General features: G+C 39.7%; 1 protein-coding gene across 2 annotated transcripts in view; it reads right to left on the bottom strand.

Moving 5' to 3' along the window:
• Nucleotides 1-337: 337 nt before the first annotated feature.
• The window catches only part of LOC137305984 (alpha-actinin-1-like), a 98,898-nt gene continuing 81,659 nt past the window's right edge, over nt 338-17,576 (bottom strand). For both annotated transcript variants that reach the window (XM_067974974.1, XM_067974975.1), the window contains exons 17-21: nt 17,381-17,560; nt 15,257-15,403; nt 6,904-6,984; nt 4,736-4,894; nt 338-2,961 (exon numbers count right to left, since the gene is read on the bottom strand). In XM_067974974.1, the coding sequence (XP_067831075.1) occupies nt 2,803-2,961; nt 4,736-4,894; nt 6,904-6,984; nt 15,257-15,403; nt 17,381-17,560 (726 nt within the window). In that variant the 3' untranslated portion in view covers nt 338-2,802. The remainder of the gene's footprint in view (nt 2,962-4,735; nt 4,895-6,903; nt 6,985-15,256; nt 15,404-17,380; nt 17,561-17,576) is intronic.

Raw genomic sequence — 17,576 nt, 5'->3', positions numbered from 1 at the left:
CATACAAGAGTGAATTTCCACACTTACCATGCCAAGCGCAATTTGCTACCCTAGCACCACAATTTTTTGCATGAGATGTTCCAGAGGCAGTGGAAATGCTGCTTTATGTGCAGATCTGAATGACAGGTCAGGACACGATGTACAAGAGAGAAAAAAAAAATCAATGGGATTGGTTTGCTCCATGATTGCTCACATGAATTCCAAAGTTCAACCGAGCCATAGTGGATAGTTAAGTGGTCAGGGAGCAGGTTTTTTAAACCACGAAATGGAAGTAGTGCACACAGAAAGGAAACTAGTCTAACAGTAAAGCTTAGTTTCAAAATAACAGTCCAGCACCTTTTTTTTTCAAAAATATTGATGATTTATTTCATCTAATAGGGCTAAGGTAGCAGAGACCCACTGAAAACACCTTAGACCAAATGTAGAAAGGCAGCCCTCACTTTTATCGCACTTCACAAACATGGCTATAACAGCATGGGAGAAAACATGTTCACAGAAACCTCACTAGTATTCCAGAAAATCTCATTTGTCCATTGGAATGTTTTTTCAGGATGTTCAATTTATTTCCTCTTAAAATCAAGCAGTAATTACACATATAGTCCACGAAAGTGTTTCAGATGATATATATATTTATATATACTGTATAATAAGTCCCCGTGTTAATGTAAATAGAAAAAGCCCTCCATCACCACCAAAAAAAACTGCAGCTATTATTCTAACTCAAGGCCAGCCTGTGTCTCACAGCAACAATAAATCAATGTCGAGCATGTCCCAGGAGCAAGGAGAATCGAAAAGGATTAAAATAAAACCCACGATAGCACCCGTTTTTTTTTCAACTAGAGACTCTTCCTTCTGCAAAAACAGTACCTTCACAGAAAAAGCCCAGCTTTGTTTTTTTTAAAAAAAGGCAGTCTTTCAAATTAAAGTTCACTGCAGTATGTACATGGAGAAAAAGATTAAATATGGAGAGATAAATATTCTCAAAAAAACCCATGTTATTTTGCCCTCGACTGAACTATCGAAACAGGGGAAAAAAAAATCTCTCGTGGCGGAATTATAGTTTTTTTTTTAATGCCCGCCCCATGTAGAGAAACTCAGGTGGAGCTGTTAAGCCAATTTAGCCCCCAGTTACACTATAGCTTCAAATACTTATTGGTTTTGCTTTACAGCTACATGACTAAAAATATCAATGCACAATTGGAACAGCACAAGTTCATTTTGACATCAATTATAGCACTGAAACCCCCCTGTAGATGCTAGATTAATAACCAACTCAATAATTTGATTCTGGTAGGCATAACTCACCCCGTTTCCAATCCCAAATTCACTCCCTACCCTGCAGTGCGCACTGTCTGAGATCACTGGAGATAATCCAATGCATTTCATGATTCTGGGTAAAGACAAGACACAGTGGATTCAGTCTGGATTTGTGCAATTCTACACTGGTCACCCTTTGTTTTCCATGATTGAGGTTTTACATCAATTTATATTAGTGATTCAGATAACCCAGAGATAACCCAGTGGGAGTCTGCATTAACGTGACAACGACTTCACTGGTACTACAGGATAAAGAGGAGGAACCCTATTATAATACCACATATGGTTTAATTCCCCTATTAATTCTTTCCTGGAAAAACAAATACCAGGGTACCAATGCCTTCAGGTCCTACCTCAATCTTGGCTATGCTTCAACACTGCCTCAATTGTACTCAGCGAGCTCACTGCATAACAGCAACTAAAGTCAAACTTTATTTTAATAAGCTATACACTATTATAAATAACTGGCAACAATATTGAGGCAGCAATTCACCCTTGGGGGTCTGGTGACCTTCTGAAACCACTTTGCTCTCATGGTTTCGGATGGTATCAGAAACCTCTCGACTGTATTACCGCCTTCAAACCCATCACCAACCATTTATCTCTCCTACTTTTTAGTAAGGGCTGCCTCTTCAGCGAGTGTCTCCTGACCCATCTGAACATTTGATTTCTAAAGATTAAACTCAGATTCTGTACAGTGAGGGCAGTGCAGGCTATGCTGGAACACTGAATTAAAAAAAAATTGCAAACTAAAACAGCCATGATTTTCAGTAAAAACATTGCCAGGTAACCCAACCCCCTTTAAACAAACTACCAGCTGGGGTCTTAAGCATATACTGCACTGTAGAACTAAGCATCTTAAATGATAAAAAATACATTTGTGCTATTCATACATGGCCCACCTGGTGCAAATTATTTTTTATATATTGGCTGCAAAAAAAAAATTCATCAAAAGCAGCTCATCTTTATCGCACTTCTAGATTTGGGAGGGAAAAAGTGAAAAAAGGATACTAAATATTTATAATACAAAAATATTTAGTTTTACAGTATTGAGTACATTTGGAAAAATACAAAGGAGCCAGTTTCCTATGGAATTTTTAGAATTTAAAAATCAAAACCTCCAAATTCCCATCAGACTGATTCACAGTTCCTGTGGCACTTATGAATAACAGTTGACGTGCTCCAAATGGTTGTAACAGTGCAGTGTACAGAAAAAAAAGTTTGCAGCATTACCACCCAATATAGAAACGCAAAATGGAAATATTTGCATAGATTTAAGACTGACAAAAGTCATAATATAAGACATATAATGGAATGTACGGGAAAAAGGTTCCTCGGTAAATGCATGTGCCAACTCCAATATGTGGTTTATAGCACTGACATGTGTAGGTGGTGGTGGAGAGAGAGCGCGCGAGAGATAGAGAGGGAGGGAGGGAGGGAGGGAGGGGAAAAAAAGTGGGCTGGCTCTGGAAAGATGCTAATCGATTACAGGTCACTTTCACCGTACAAAGCTGTAGAGAAGGACATGTAATCCAGAGCGCCAGGCACTGTGTCAGGTCCTCTATACGGAGCCATCCGGGCAATACAGTATTCAGCTTGATCTGGGGGAAGCTCTCGTCGTAACTCCTCTGCTGTGATGTAACTCTGAAAAGAAAGAATTCACAAAAAAACTCATTAGGTTCTTCTGACATTGCCGCCGCCGCCGCCCCCCCCCCCCACCCCCGCCCCACCACAGGTTCATGCTAGATTGCTGAGCTAAGCCATCTGTTTAAAATTATTGCGAGATGTGGGTACAGACATATTATTGCCCATCCCTAGTTTCTGAAATATTTGTGGAGGGCCTTCTTCTAAACATTATGTTTGGCAACTGAGTGGCGTGCTAGGCTCATCAGAATACAGAGAGTCATGCACATAGCCTAGGACTGCCAGGTGCAGTGTTGACTCCATGAGGTTTTGTACTGAACTGGAAGAAAGTGGGACTAGAGGGCCTAAAGAGAAATTAGTGAACGGTAAGTTTAGAACAGATAAAAGAAAACTCTTAAACCCAGAGTAATAAATGTTTGGAATTAATTATGCAATGTGGCAGCTGATTTTAATTGGCTGGAAAAGTAAATTTATAATTACATTTTAGTTTCAATAATTCTACAAAAGAATTTGTTTTTGTGCAGCTGCACTTGCCTCAGGCTCTCTTCCTCCCCCATCCTCCAAAAAAACTTTGATCAGTCAAGGGAGCTGATGTCTTTACAAAGATATTTCGGCAAGTCAAGCCCCAGCACTAGTGATTGTCAGAAAGACTGGTGGCTGTGGCTATGCCAGCCTGCAGGGTGATTTTATTTCTATTGCTAGGCTTCCTACATGTGAACTTAAAATAACTTATAAACATTACTTCTATTTGAACAACAAACATCCATTTATCTGGTCCAGAAGCAACCATATGAATTAAAGACTATAAATTCTAGATTAAGAGTTAGATTGCTCCATAATGGGTTTGTTCCAACAACTTTCTTTTCTTGCAAATTGTGTCCCCCTCAGGTTCTTTAAGGTGGCTTATTGTTTCACTGAAATCATTATTCCACCAGTGCTGGTCATCCCCTTGTCCCTCAGCTAAGTGACCAGTATTTACGCACGAGCTTTGACGGCAAACGTTGGCAGGTGCCAAAGCATAGAGCAGAATCAAATCCAGTCTTCTCCCAATGTCCATTTCATGTGCACTCCCGGTAGGGATTGTTGGATAATGAGTGGGAAGCTCGGCTGATTTTCCAATCCCTAACTCAAGGTTGCCAAGTCTTTTTACAACCATCATCTGAGCAGAGATCAGCTAACTGAGCACAGACCTTCCTGGTTATCGCTCAGTTACTCACTTGATTGGCTCGCAGCAAAATCTGTTCCAACAGATGAACAAGACATCTACTGACTGCATAATACAGGTCAAGACCTGCCCTGTGAATGCCTTAAACCAAATGAAAGGTCTTTTACTCCACTTATAGATTGCATCTGGTCTCTAAGGCAATAGCTAATACGTCAGTGTTACAATGATTCACTGACATGAGGAGTCTTGCTGACATTGTGCAACTGACAGTAGAACCTGCCTTCACAAAAGTTTATTGTGGTATTTCAAAAACCTATGAAGGGCTTTAATATACCATGCCAGTTTTTCTGTACATTGTGTTGTTTGGTTGTTACTTTCATCTCATCTGTAAAAAGCTTTCACAAGTAAACGGTGTAATACCATGACTCAAAACATTGCAGTCAAAAACTATGCAATATTAGGAACACAAATTTCAAATAAACAAGCCATCTAACAGAAGGGAAATTGCCTTTACAAGCACTGCAAACCCGGTTTACAAGCAAGCATCAAAATTATGTTCTAAACCAGAGTTGCAAACTTTTCTGTAACCTTGCAAGTCCAACTTCTTACCTTGTCTCCTGCCAGAATCTTGAAGGAGGCCATGACTTGTTCAGCTGTATCAGTGTCCGTTGTCTCGTGTGACATGAAGTCAATGAAGGCTTGGAATGACACTTCCTCAGTGTTGTTGGGATCAACAACACCCATTATACGTACAAATTCTGCTTCACCCTGGGAATTACACCGCAACAGAGTAAAAACATGAACTCTTATACAGACACTTGACAAGATTAAGAGGTAAACCAAATAGATTAGTATAGAATCATTTATTTTCCAATTTGTTCCCACATTGCCCCCCTCCTTCCACTCAGGCACCTGCAGCTAGGATGCAGGTTAGAGGTTATTCCACAGATGTCAACAATGCAGCCCTGAAGCTGGCAGACAAGATGTGCAATTGCAATGCAGGACCTGGCAGCATGTTCCTCTCCATTTGACAGAGTTCCAAGCTTGCAGTTCATTTTGAACAGAGGTCACGCCAAGAGTTAAGGAAAGCCATCATAATTCAGGCCAGCATCCAGCCCTACATCAGTTACCTTTGGACTGTCAAGTGAAAATAAAGAATGTTCCATTTCTCCCATTCTTCATTTACCTTTTCTCCAAAATTCTCCTTGGTTGAGGGGCCAGGAAGGATATTTCCACTGACACAATGATGTCTCAATCAACCTTTACTAGGAGACTGGGGTAACACTCACTCATCAAGGGGAAGCCAGACTACATGCTGGATCGCCATTGAGTCAGATCCTGTCCTCACTACTCACACTCACACCCACTTTTCAGCATGGGCAACAGCAACCAGGAATTCTAGCAGATTTTTCCCTCCTTAGCCTGGAAGAACAGGGGTCAATTATACCACTCCAAAATGTTGCCCTGCCTGAGATCAGCTAACTTGGCAGAGACCAGAGATTGAACCTGGCACCTCCCCAGTCCGCAAGTCTCAGTACCTCAACAGTGTGCTTGCTCACTCATTGGAGGACCCATATTGTTCCATGGAGTTTTTTTCCCACCTCTTTTCTCCACTCAAACATTTAAAATACAATTTTTAAAAACCAAAATTCAAATTCAAGGATTCACCAATGATTCCCACTTTATTTTATCCCTTGTTTTTGAAAAATATTCAGACTATTGTCACTAAGCAACCAGACAACAGATTCTTCAAGACTAGGGTCAACACTAAAAAGGAATAGAAACCTGGCATAGAAGCTACTAGGTTGCCTTAAAACATAATGGTGGACTGAAGTTCTCATTCTTTGCTGCAGGCAAAGGTAGCTCTATAACCTCAGGCAATAATGTAACTTCAGCATTATTCAGGTATTTTAAAAAAGGTTTGAAAAATTCCAAGACTTTGCTTACAAGACAATGGCCAGGTTTTCTGCCCATGCACTCGTCAGCCCAAGTCTCCCCACCCCCAACCATTCATTTTAATGGAGTAGAAAACTGCAGGCTGGCAATGCAAAGGTAGAAAATCCCAGCCACTGTAAATCATATGCCTGTTATTCAGCAGCTCATATGAGCAAAATTAGGGCACTTTTGAAAAACTGTGCAGTTAAGTTTTTTTTTAAAAAAAGAACAATTTATCAAAAATATGTTAATACAGCTTCCTAAACACAGTTTGGCACAGTACAAACATTCTCTGGTCATGAAGTTACAACTTAACGCCCAGTACATACCAACATTGCAGAAAACCTACTTATGTAGTAGACATGAGCTTTATGAATTTGACTTTGATGAGAGCAAGTTTATTTCTACAAAAGATTTACTAAAATATGAGAGAGCTTACAAGTCAAACCCCTGGTATTTCTGGGTGAAGATGTGGAGAAGGGAAGAGGAACCGTACCAGACTGTAGCCCGTAGAGATAAGGAGAGCTCGAAAATCATCAACGTCCATCAGCCCCGTTCGCTTCTACTCCAACAGGAGTAAGCAAGAGAAAAACACGCACAAGAGAGGGCATAGTACCATAAACAAGGGTTTACAGGTCAGACGAGACAAGTACAGAACCAAACCCAAAGATTGGAGGAGGAGAAAAAAAAAGGAACAAAATACAAATACAAAAGAACAGGTTAGGGTAATTCAAAAAGGAATATGGGTATAGGCCAGAACACAGAATCCAGGAGAGAAGTGGAGAAAAAAAAATACATAGTTAGCTATTTACTGACTTTTATTGCATTCAAATCATCAATACCTGCAGGTCATTTCCAACATCGTAGCCCAAGCTGATAAGGCAGGCTTTAAACTCCTCAGGTCCCAGTTTCCCGCTATGGTCCTACATGAGGTCACGGTGCAGATCAGAGCATGCAGGTAACATGATGTACACAAACAGTGGAGGTTGGTGGAGGGAACAAGGGGAAGAGGACGACGTTTTGGTGTAGTTGGTGATGCAGCACAGCATGCACCGTGCATGAGGCATGCAGATGGAGAGAAGGAAAATAAAAATGTCATGTTAGACAAAAGACAAATGAAAAACATTTGAACAAAAAAGAAAATGTAAATGAAACCATGAATCTTAAACACACATCTTTCAGCTACAAAACACAGTACAAGAGAATTACATTATGAGCTGCAGGTAAATGCAACTTTCTGCACCTGAATTTTTACCATTTTGGTACTTTACACAAAGGATTTCTATGCTGCAGAATGCAATATTTTCAGTGTATTGCAACTGCAGCCAGCATTAAGCACCCCCAAGATCAGGTACTTATGACCACTTAGCAACTGGGCTCAGTCTATTTTCCATGGGACTCAAAGTTGGTGAACACTTTCATCTTATCAGTCCTTGGCGAATTTGAACCCAGGTCTTAAGAGGTGAAAGGACAGTACTCCAGACCTAGATCACTGCACTTAAGATTTTTTAAAAGTTAGCATAAATTCTTTATGAACATTACATCAATCTTAATAAACAGGGCTTCAAATAAACTAGAATCACTGCAACTTTATCTCAGTTGTCCTTCACCACAGTCCTTCAACTAAGTATAAACTATTACATATCACACAATAGGCAAACATGATAGCTAGGGGTAAGTAAATAGAATTGAAAGTTGGTCCTCCAGATTTTCATTTTCTTGTAGTTCTAAAGACCAACTTGACTAAAATAAAAATGGAACAAAATGTATTTGAAACTCTGTAAAAGGATTGATTTTAACCTTTTCATACATGACAATTTACAAAGCTTACCTTCATCTGAGGAACAAACTTTAAATTACAACCTCTGAAGGACATACGAGTACAGTGGAAGTTCAAAGGCTCAGCAGTTTTGCCCATAATCATTTGGAAGTCAAATCTTCCATTTGTCATATCACAGGATTAATTAACATGTAAATAGGAACATTAAGACTGGAAATGAAGTCCAGTACTTTTAGTCAGTTAGTATTATTTTTCTTGCTGAATGTTGAAGCTGTCTTCTACACATTTGCAAAGCGAGGTTTTTAAAACTGTGCGCCTCCTCTAGAGATCCAAGATCAAATCCTGACTACAATAGTTTTGGTTGGCAAAAATTAGACCAAGTGCTTTACTGTACTGGCAAACATGGCAATTTTCTTTTTAAAAAAGGATTAACACACCAAGGGAACCAGCACAGACACAATGGGTTGAATGGCCTCCCCAATGCTGTAAACGTCTAAGGAACTGCTTGAAAGTTTCTGAATTTCATCAGGTATACTCTAAAAACATGAAAAATCAAAAGATTATAAAATATGACCATCAGAAACATTAAAAGCCACACCTCAGAAACTAAAAGTTGTTGCAAGTTTAAGGCACTGATCACAAACAGCTGCAGTCTCACTCGATACCTGCTGGCAATATTGGTCACTATTCTCAGCTCCACCAGCAGACATTCAGCTGCACTGCAACACTGAATGTACAACCCAAAACCAATATTTTCTGCATTCCATTGTGTGTGGTCATAATCCATGAATTATGAAACTGTAAAAGCAGCAAGAATTATGTATGCAAGACACACAACATCTGCAGTAACTCAATTATAACTCTAGGGTTTCTGGTGACATTTTTGGAATAAGTTTCACTGAGCATGGCAACAAAAAAATTCTGCTTTAAAATTGCACTTGATAGATCCATATAATTTGAGCCTAACAGACCCTTTGGAGGGAAGTTGGGTCAATGACCTTGCAATTTTTTTCGGCAATTTGTGACAAAGGGGAGGGGGAGAAATTGATACTGCTTCTGTTAGTCACTGAAAATATACTGCATTTAGGTTACCTGGAATAAGTTTACCATTTTTGGTAGATTTCGTAGATTTAATTCACTCTAATTTTTGTAAAAATCAGGCTTCCCATCTGCAAAGATACTGATAGGAACCAATCACAAATTACAAATTACAGCCCTCCCACTTCTGTCCGAACTGTTTAAGCAGTTTTGACATGTCCTAGCCTATAACAGTTCTGATGTGGAGATGCCGGTGATGGACTGGGGTTGACAATTGTAAACAATTTTACAACACCAAGTTATAGTCCAGCAATTTTATTTTAAATTCACAAGCTTTCGGAGATTTTCTCCTTCCTCAGGCAAATGTTTCAATGAAACATTTGCCTGAGGAAGGAGAAAATCTCCGAAAGCTTGTGAATTTAAAATAAAATTGCTGGACTATAACTTGGTGTTGTAAAATTGTTTACAATTATAACAGTTCTCAACTTGAAACAATTCAAAATGCTGTAAATCAGGGTTGGGTACATCTCACATATATACACAGTTATGGTCCAACCTTTGGCTTTTAAACTAAACCAAGAGAAGAATTTAAGCGGCTAGTCCCACTGAACCACTTGAAGGAAGGCTAGTGGAAGAATGGGAGACATTTTCCCCTCCTATTACCAAAACAACGACGCAGTAATGGGGTAAGTTCAAGAGGGGTGGGGGGGGGGGCGAAATCAATACTCACTGTTCTAACTCATGTTACTAAATCTTTTAGAAAGTAAGCTTTATTGTGATTTCTGGGGTCTTCACTTAAAAGGTTCAGTTTTGAGAACAGGATCAATTTGTGACACTAGATTTATTTTTCTTGGCAATTAATGACCATTAAGATATATTGAATAGCCTCTCATTTGTACTGGTCAGAGAGGGCGGCAAAAATAAGATCAACAAATTGTGTGCAAGTATGGAAGGAGGTTGTACTGTCCAACTGCACAGTTACATGTATAAATTCAAGATTCATGAATACCACAGAATTCAGCACCCCAATATACTGCATAATACAGTGTAACATAATATTGTAACTACTGATTTAACACTAACTGAATAACTTCATTACAAGCTATTATTTGCTATAAAGTTGGTTTCTTTGTTACGAGTATACAAAATGCTTAGTGAGCTAAGGGGCAAATCAGATTACATTGTTAATCTTTGACTCCCTCAGAGGAATGTTCAAACAAAAAAAAGTCATAAGATACTACATGCTATGCATGTGTTTTATATTCCCAAAGAGTACTGGATCTTCTTTCCAAGTCTCACACTCACACAAAAAACTATAAGAACATAAGGAAAAGGAGAAGTAGGCCATACAGCTTCTTGAGCTTACTCCATCATTTAAGATTGTGGCTGATCTACCTCAACTCCCCTTTCCCACCCGATCCTTGTATCCCTAGATTCCCTTAGAGACCAAATATCCATCAATCTCAGTCTTGAATATACTCCATGACTGAGCATCCAAAGCCCTCTGGGATAGAGATTTCCAAAGATTCACAACTCAGTGAAGAAATTTCTCATCTCGGTCCTAAATGGCCAACCCCTTATCTTGAGACTATGCCCCCTAGTTCTAGACTCTCCAGCCAGGGGAAACAGCCTCTTAGAGGGCCTGAGAGGGTAGATGCTAAGAATTTTATACGTTTCAATGAGATCACCTCTCATTCTTCCAAACTCCAGAGAATATAGGCCCAATCTACTCAGTCTCTCATAAGACAACCCTCTCATCCCAGGAATCAATCTAGTGAATCTTCATTGCACCCCCTCTAAGACAAGTATATCCTTCCTTAGGTAAGGAGGCCAAAACTGTACACAGTGCTCCAGGTTCAGTCTCTCCAGAGCCCTATAGAATTGCCACAAGACCCTCCTACTCTTAAATATTAACCCCCTTGCAATAAAGGCCAACATACTGTTTGCCCTCCTAATTGCTTCCTGTACCTGCAAGTTAACTTTCTATGATGCATGTACTAGGACACCCAAATCCCTCTGACCAACATTTCTTAGTCTCTCACCTTTTAAAAAGTATTCTGCTTTTCTATTCTTCCTACCAAAGTGGACAATTTCACATTTCCCCACATTATACTCCATCTGCAACTTCTCGCCCACTCACCTAACCTGTCTATGTCCCTTTGCAGTCTCTCTGTGTCCTCCTCACAGCTTACTTTCCGTGTGCGTGACATGCATTTATTAGTAAACAGCTGAGGCCCAAGCACTGATCCTTGCAGCACCCCACCAGTTACAACCTGCCAACCCAAATATAACTCATTTATTCCTACTCTATTTTCTGTCCGTTAACAAATCCTCAATCCATGCTAATATATTATTCCCAATCCCATGAGCCCTAATCTTGTGTAGCACCTAACCAAATAATTATTGCAATGTTCTGGAACGGAAAACCCATGCTCACTGAATTAAATAAATGTAGCTTTATGTTTTGGGGGGGGGGGGGTGGGGAGGAAAGAAAGAACAGTAGCATTGGGAAATTAGGTGCTACTACAATCAACAGGTTGCATTATAGTTCTGAATAAATGGCTTAACCCAAGGTCCAGGATGCCACGTGCAATCCCTTAACAGGATCAGTTTTTGCACCATATCCAAAAATTAATTCTCTCATTTCCTCCAGAATGTATTACACAGTGAGCTGTTCTATGTCCAATACTTCATTCTCTCTGCATTCACTGAAGATTAAAAAAAAATCCCAGTGACAAATGAATTTGTGTCCACGACGCTAACACGCTGACCATCAGTTCACCGAGGGTTAAGGCACAGCATATATAAAAGAGTCACAGATATATATTTGCATTCACATTAGTCAGAGTGGTTACTGAACCACAACAGCTCAGCTCTATGACTGTATTGTAAAACATGCAGAAGTGCCAGGAGGTACAGCCAAGTATGACGCTCTCTTGAAAGGGAGAAGCTTGTACTGTTCCATGATGGAAAAGGTTGTTTAGTTTCTAAAGAAAGACACATTTTCCAATTCCATATTGGTTTCTGAAATATGAAATAAGGAAAATACTCAGATTACAGTACCTACATTAAAACTACAGTAGAACTTAAAAAAATTAACTGCAATAAAGGGAAAAGAAACAGTTTTTTCGTGATTATTATCCAGTGACTTCTGTTGGAAAGTGCAAAACAGTGTGAACATCCAATCAGGGCAGGATTGGGCTAGCGGTGATGGCTTCCACAACCTAATAGCCTGATATTCAAGGTATAGAAGCACATGGAGAATAGCCACTTGAGAGGTACCAGCAGGCAGTCAGCACCCATGAAATTCTACCTCAGCGCCGTAGAGAGGTGGGAAAAAAAGTGAAAAGCACTATGGCGGCACTGTCTTTTTTCACATCATCGCTTACTAACTGTCTCCCCATTTTGAAGATTCTAACTCTTGGGTGAGGTATCAAAGTAACCATACTACAACAAAGTGGCCATTTGCCACGTGAGCTTTGACGGGGAGCAGAAGCATGCTATTTTATCATGGGGATGTAGCAGTATCTCAGCTAAGCAGAATCTTGTCCTCACCTGATGTCCACTCATTAGGAGTTGCTAGATAAACATCCAGAGTAGGAACCCTAGCTGATTTCCCCTACCTACTCCAGTTAACTCTGCATAAAACATGGCACCTTCCTGGTGTGTATGGTTCTGCGGCTTACTGGATAAACGTGCTGAGCCACTAGGGAAGATTGAATTGTCTAACTCAATGGAATGCAGGAATTATACTGCAGCCCTTAAATGGTTAACATATACTAAAACAAGCATTTCATGAACTAGTTCACAAATAGAACAATTCCCAGTATATATCTGGTTTAATTAACAGTGAACAGCACACCAGAGGAATCAAATATTCAGTTATGCTGGAATAATTGTAAATTAAATAGATTCCTCTCTAAGTGTAGTCGTGTTCCACAATTCAAGTCTACCTCAAGGAGCTTTGCCTAATGGGACTGGCTTTTTAAGATGTAGTGTGGTAGCAGCATGCTTGAAAGATGTCACAGCAAAAATCTACACTGTAGTCTCAACAGCATCATTAGGATCCTCCAGGTCAACAGTAATGATTCTCGACTATCAGTTCACTAAGGAGTTTGAAGCAGCTTCTTTGTTCAGGCGCTAGTAAAACTCACTGCCAATTGTGATAGGCACTGTGTACCACCTCCATGACAGCCTACTACGAATGTAAGTGGCTTTTTGCAATTGCAGAGACTCTAAGCCCAGTGAGACCCAATGCAACAGAACAGTTTAGCAGCTTTTCAATAGCTAAAATTTGCTGATCTAGGAGCTGTGTTGGATGATACTTCAATAGCAGGAAATTCCCTGAAGGTGAAAGGCACAATCAGACTGATTTACACAGATGTGTGGGGAGATAGCCATGTGATCTTGCAAGACTCCAACATTTACAGGTGCAAGGGCATACTCTCTCACTTAGGTCAGTTCTGTTCAAAAGTAGAACTCAGTGGATGGAAATCAAAAAAAAACTTATGCTCACTTATTTACCTACACTTATAGGTACCAATGTAACTTTCTGCATAACCTTTGAAGGACTGTAGCATGATTTCAGACTTTAATTCAATAGTGCAAATTAAAACAGATGAAAATCAAAAAATAACTAGAGCAACACGATGATGCAAATTACAACTTATACATTCTACACACAGTCCAACAATTAATTATTCAATTGTCATCAGACTTCTTTCTGGGCAGAAGAAATTAAACAGAACTGTGGCAAGTGTCTGAAGGGGATGGGATGAAGAATAATAATTCCAGAACTATTCCACTGTTGTCAAGAGGAAAGAAATTTGTGGAAAATTTGGTCAGAAGTTTTACAGATGCTAGATATTGAGAAACATTTTGAAAAGTTGCAAAAGATAACTAAGTAATCAGTGGGTAATACAACATATCACACCATTTAGATGGATTAAAACACGATTTGAAGTGGCTATGCTGGAAGAAATTCCCCTCATTTTCATGTTAATGACTGCAGTGTCCAGAATAATGTGTGTTCTGTTATGTTCACATAACTAATTTATACAATTTGTTTTTGCTGTTTTATTCCCCCTTTGTGCCTGCACTCTAACCAGGCTGGAACAGAATGCTTGCTATGGCTGATTAACCATGATCTCTAAATAGTTTCTATAGTGACAACTCTGTTGCAACCAGAGTTACAGTAGAAAGGGAGCCAACTTCCCTTGCTGCAGCTTGAACTCACCAGAGATGGCGTTTAGCTAAGTGCATGTGAATTGAACTCCTGTCAAAGGGAATATTTTTCTGGTTCATAAACCACAGGATGACGAAGGCCTGCAGATTTTTTTTGAAGTGCTCAGCAGGCCACATATTCCAAATTCATCCAGAGTGACTATATTGCATGTATAAAAAAAAACTAAAAATAACACCCGTGTTTCACAATTCTTTAGCTTTTTCCACTCCTCGCTTCCTCTCAGTCACTGGGCTTCAGCAAGCTTTTGTCTCCTTCCACTCACCTCAGCCAAAAAAAGTATTACTACATTGAGATTTCAGTACCTGTACTATGGACAATTGCAAGACAACAATTCTTAGGTGCTTTGTGGGAGAGATCCATTACATTGCTGTTTGCCTGCGTGAGGGAAGGGACTGTGATTCTCTCACTCCAGGAAAGCAGACTCGGTATGAAGAAAAACCCTGATCTTAGTTACACATGCAAACGGCTGCTGGGCAGGCACACCCATCAAAATCTCATGAACAATACAACTGCTATTTGGCAGATTACAAGCATCAAGTTGATTATTACAAGCTCTCCCACTGTTTTGTGATTCAACAGATGTATTTGGCTAATCAATTTCATTGCTTGAATATATTGGAAAATAAACCTTCAAGGATTATAATTATTTTTATAGCACATTAGTTCTATCTCCCATGCAACATTGCTTCAGTGAATTTACCACACAATTTAATGTGAAAGCATAAACTGGAGGGTGCTGTAATGAGCACGGATCTGCATTTAGTGTGCTAATCTCACACCTGTTATACTTAAACCCAGTGATATAATCTGGGTTTAGTACATGGAAACGCTGAAGGTGGATTAGTGAAGCTGTTCAAGTCATATTGTGCACGTTAAGCCTGTGATTAAGTATATATCAAATCCCACACCTTCATGTTGTATTCAACAATGGAGGTATGCCTACACCAACAGGTAATATAATCAGGACTTCAGTGGCATCAGGATAAGACAGTCCATAATACCACACTTGCCACAAAATTATAATAAGTACCTACCCTGATGCTACAATAAAGCAACTAATCACTTCGCCTCTAACTGGTACATTCATTTTTAACTGATGAATGATATGGACTCTAGCAGTTACAAAACGCACCTTGTCAAAGTGAGTAAATGATGATCGAAACTCGTTGAGCTGCTCCTGGCTGATGCCTTTCGCGTCACGGGTGAGGATTTGGTTTTGTACTTCATTAATAGTTCTGGCAATCGTGGTCAACAGCTGTTCCCAGCCAACTCTGATGTGCTTTTACATTAAAAACAGAACAAATTAAGCTGTGATGTTAAGACATTTTATTTGGCATACATCATGCAGCAGGAAGGAAATGCACCAAGGAACAAAATTTAAGATCAAAACAATCTGACCTGCTCATGTCATAATAGACTTTGAGCTGCAGTTCCTGTACGACAGTTTTTTTAAAAGCTGGCCTCGTTAAAAACTGGGCAGCATGTGATAACCATGCACATTTAATACTCCTTACTCTATTGTACTTGTTGCATTTTGTCATCTTAATTTACAGCCTTCCAGATCAAAGGGCACTGCACGTCTCAGTTTTGTTGAAATCAAGATCTGGCACAAGCTACAAGGCTGTAATCTAATGCCCCAGTTACAATGCACCAAACAGTGCAGAATCTGGAGTTTTCAAGTAATTCATGGCAGCCTTGATTGTGCTTGCACCATGCTTGCCTGGGGAAACCAGCGTGGTGTGTATACAAATTTAAACACAAGAGCTCTGTTCACCAACCTGCGTCTGCAAATGTTTTATCTTAAAAAAAAGAGGCTAGTCTAATTAGAAATTTAAAGGCAGCACAACAGCCCACTTGAAAATATTACAAACTGTGCAAATTTTAAAAAATGTGGTGCTAACTGAAGTACAACTGCAGCAAAAGTTTAGATTTACCTAAAGGCCACCTTTCAAATGATCTATCAAAATACCATTTCAGAAACTGGCACATTTGGCATTGGTACAGTGATTGCACCCCATCAATATCAGACATTTAAGCATAAAAATGTTTGAGACCAAACTGGGAGAGCATAATATACCCGGTTTAACTGAACCTTTACATTAGACTAGCATGTGCGTCTTTTTGTAATACAGACAGTTGCAAAAGCAAGGAAGTTATGGTAAACTGTTATAAATCACTGGTTAGGTCTCACCTGGACTAGTGTCCAATTCTGGGCACCACACTTTAGGAAGGATGTCAAGGCCTTGGAGAGGTTGCAGAGGAGACTTAGTAGAATGATACTAGGGATGAGGGACTTCAGTTATGTGGAGAGACTGGAGAAGCTGGGATTGTTCTCCTTTGAGCAGAGAAAGTTATGGGGAGATTTAATAGAAGTCCTCAAAATTATGAAGGGTTTTGATAGACTTGATAGGGAGAAACAGTTTCCACTGGCAGGAGGGTCGGTAACCAGGGGATAGAGATTTAAGATAATTGGCAAAAGAACCAGGGGATTGATGGAGAATTCTTTTTACACAGTGAGTTATGCTGATCTGGAAAGCACTGCCTGAAAGGGTGGTGGAAGCAGATTCAGTGGTAACTTTCAAAAGGGAATTGGATAAATAATTGAAAAGGAATAATCTGCAGGGCTATGGGGAAAGAGCAGGGGAGTAGGACTAGTTGGATAGCTCTTACAAAGCATAATAGCACAGGCAGTGTGGGCCAAATGCCTCATTGTGTTGTATGATTCTAAATGTTAGAGGAACTTTTCTAACACATTAGCGGAGCTGGTGACAGCTGATCAAACAATGTCTTCAATGTATAATCCTGCTGTAGTGTAGCATTAGCATAAAATATTAAAGCAGGATTACCAATTGTAATGCCAGTTACCAGAATTTAGTAATTTCCTTTTTGTAATTGCTGGCTCATTTCACTGCTTTTTCACTGTCAGCAAACTGGATAATCAAGATCATTTATTTCTCCCATTTGCTGTCAAGGCTATTTAACTCAAAGGGAGAATCCAGTTAAAGTGGGACAGGTCTGTGAAGGTTTATCTTCATTTCAAGGTGAAGTGCCAATTTACCATGAGACGTGCATCTCAGCCGCCAGCAAAACTCTCCCACAGAGGGAAGCCAAGTGGGAACAGTTAAAGCTGGCATCTGTACCCAGGTCCAATGACAAGGTCCAGCAATTGGTATTTTGCCACCCATTTTAAATACTAGGTGAAGCTCTGGTCCAATTCATCTGGCAAATACGCTGAATCCTTAAGTGTAATCAGTACCTCCATGGTGTAGTTGGTGTGCTTGTTGTCAAAGATGAGGGCCTCCTGGATGAGCTGATGATCCTGCTCCAATTTCTCAATGTTGGGTTTGTAATTGACGATACTGTTCTCGTACTGCTTCAGTTGATTTAGCTGGTCTTCCAGTGTGCCGTGCATTTCAATAGAAATCCGGCCAATTTCCTAATCGTAACGAAAA

This window comes from Heptranchias perlo, chromosome 41, assembly GCF_035084215.1.
Source record: "Heptranchias perlo isolate sHepPer1 chromosome 41, sHepPer1.hap1, whole genome shotgun sequence".
Taxonomy (NCBI): domain Eukaryota; kingdom Metazoa; phylum Chordata; class Chondrichthyes; order Hexanchiformes; family Hexanchidae; genus Heptranchias; species Heptranchias perlo.
The sequence above is the reverse complement of the archived record's forward strand: the minus strand, read 5'-3'. Positions and strand labels throughout refer to the sequence as shown.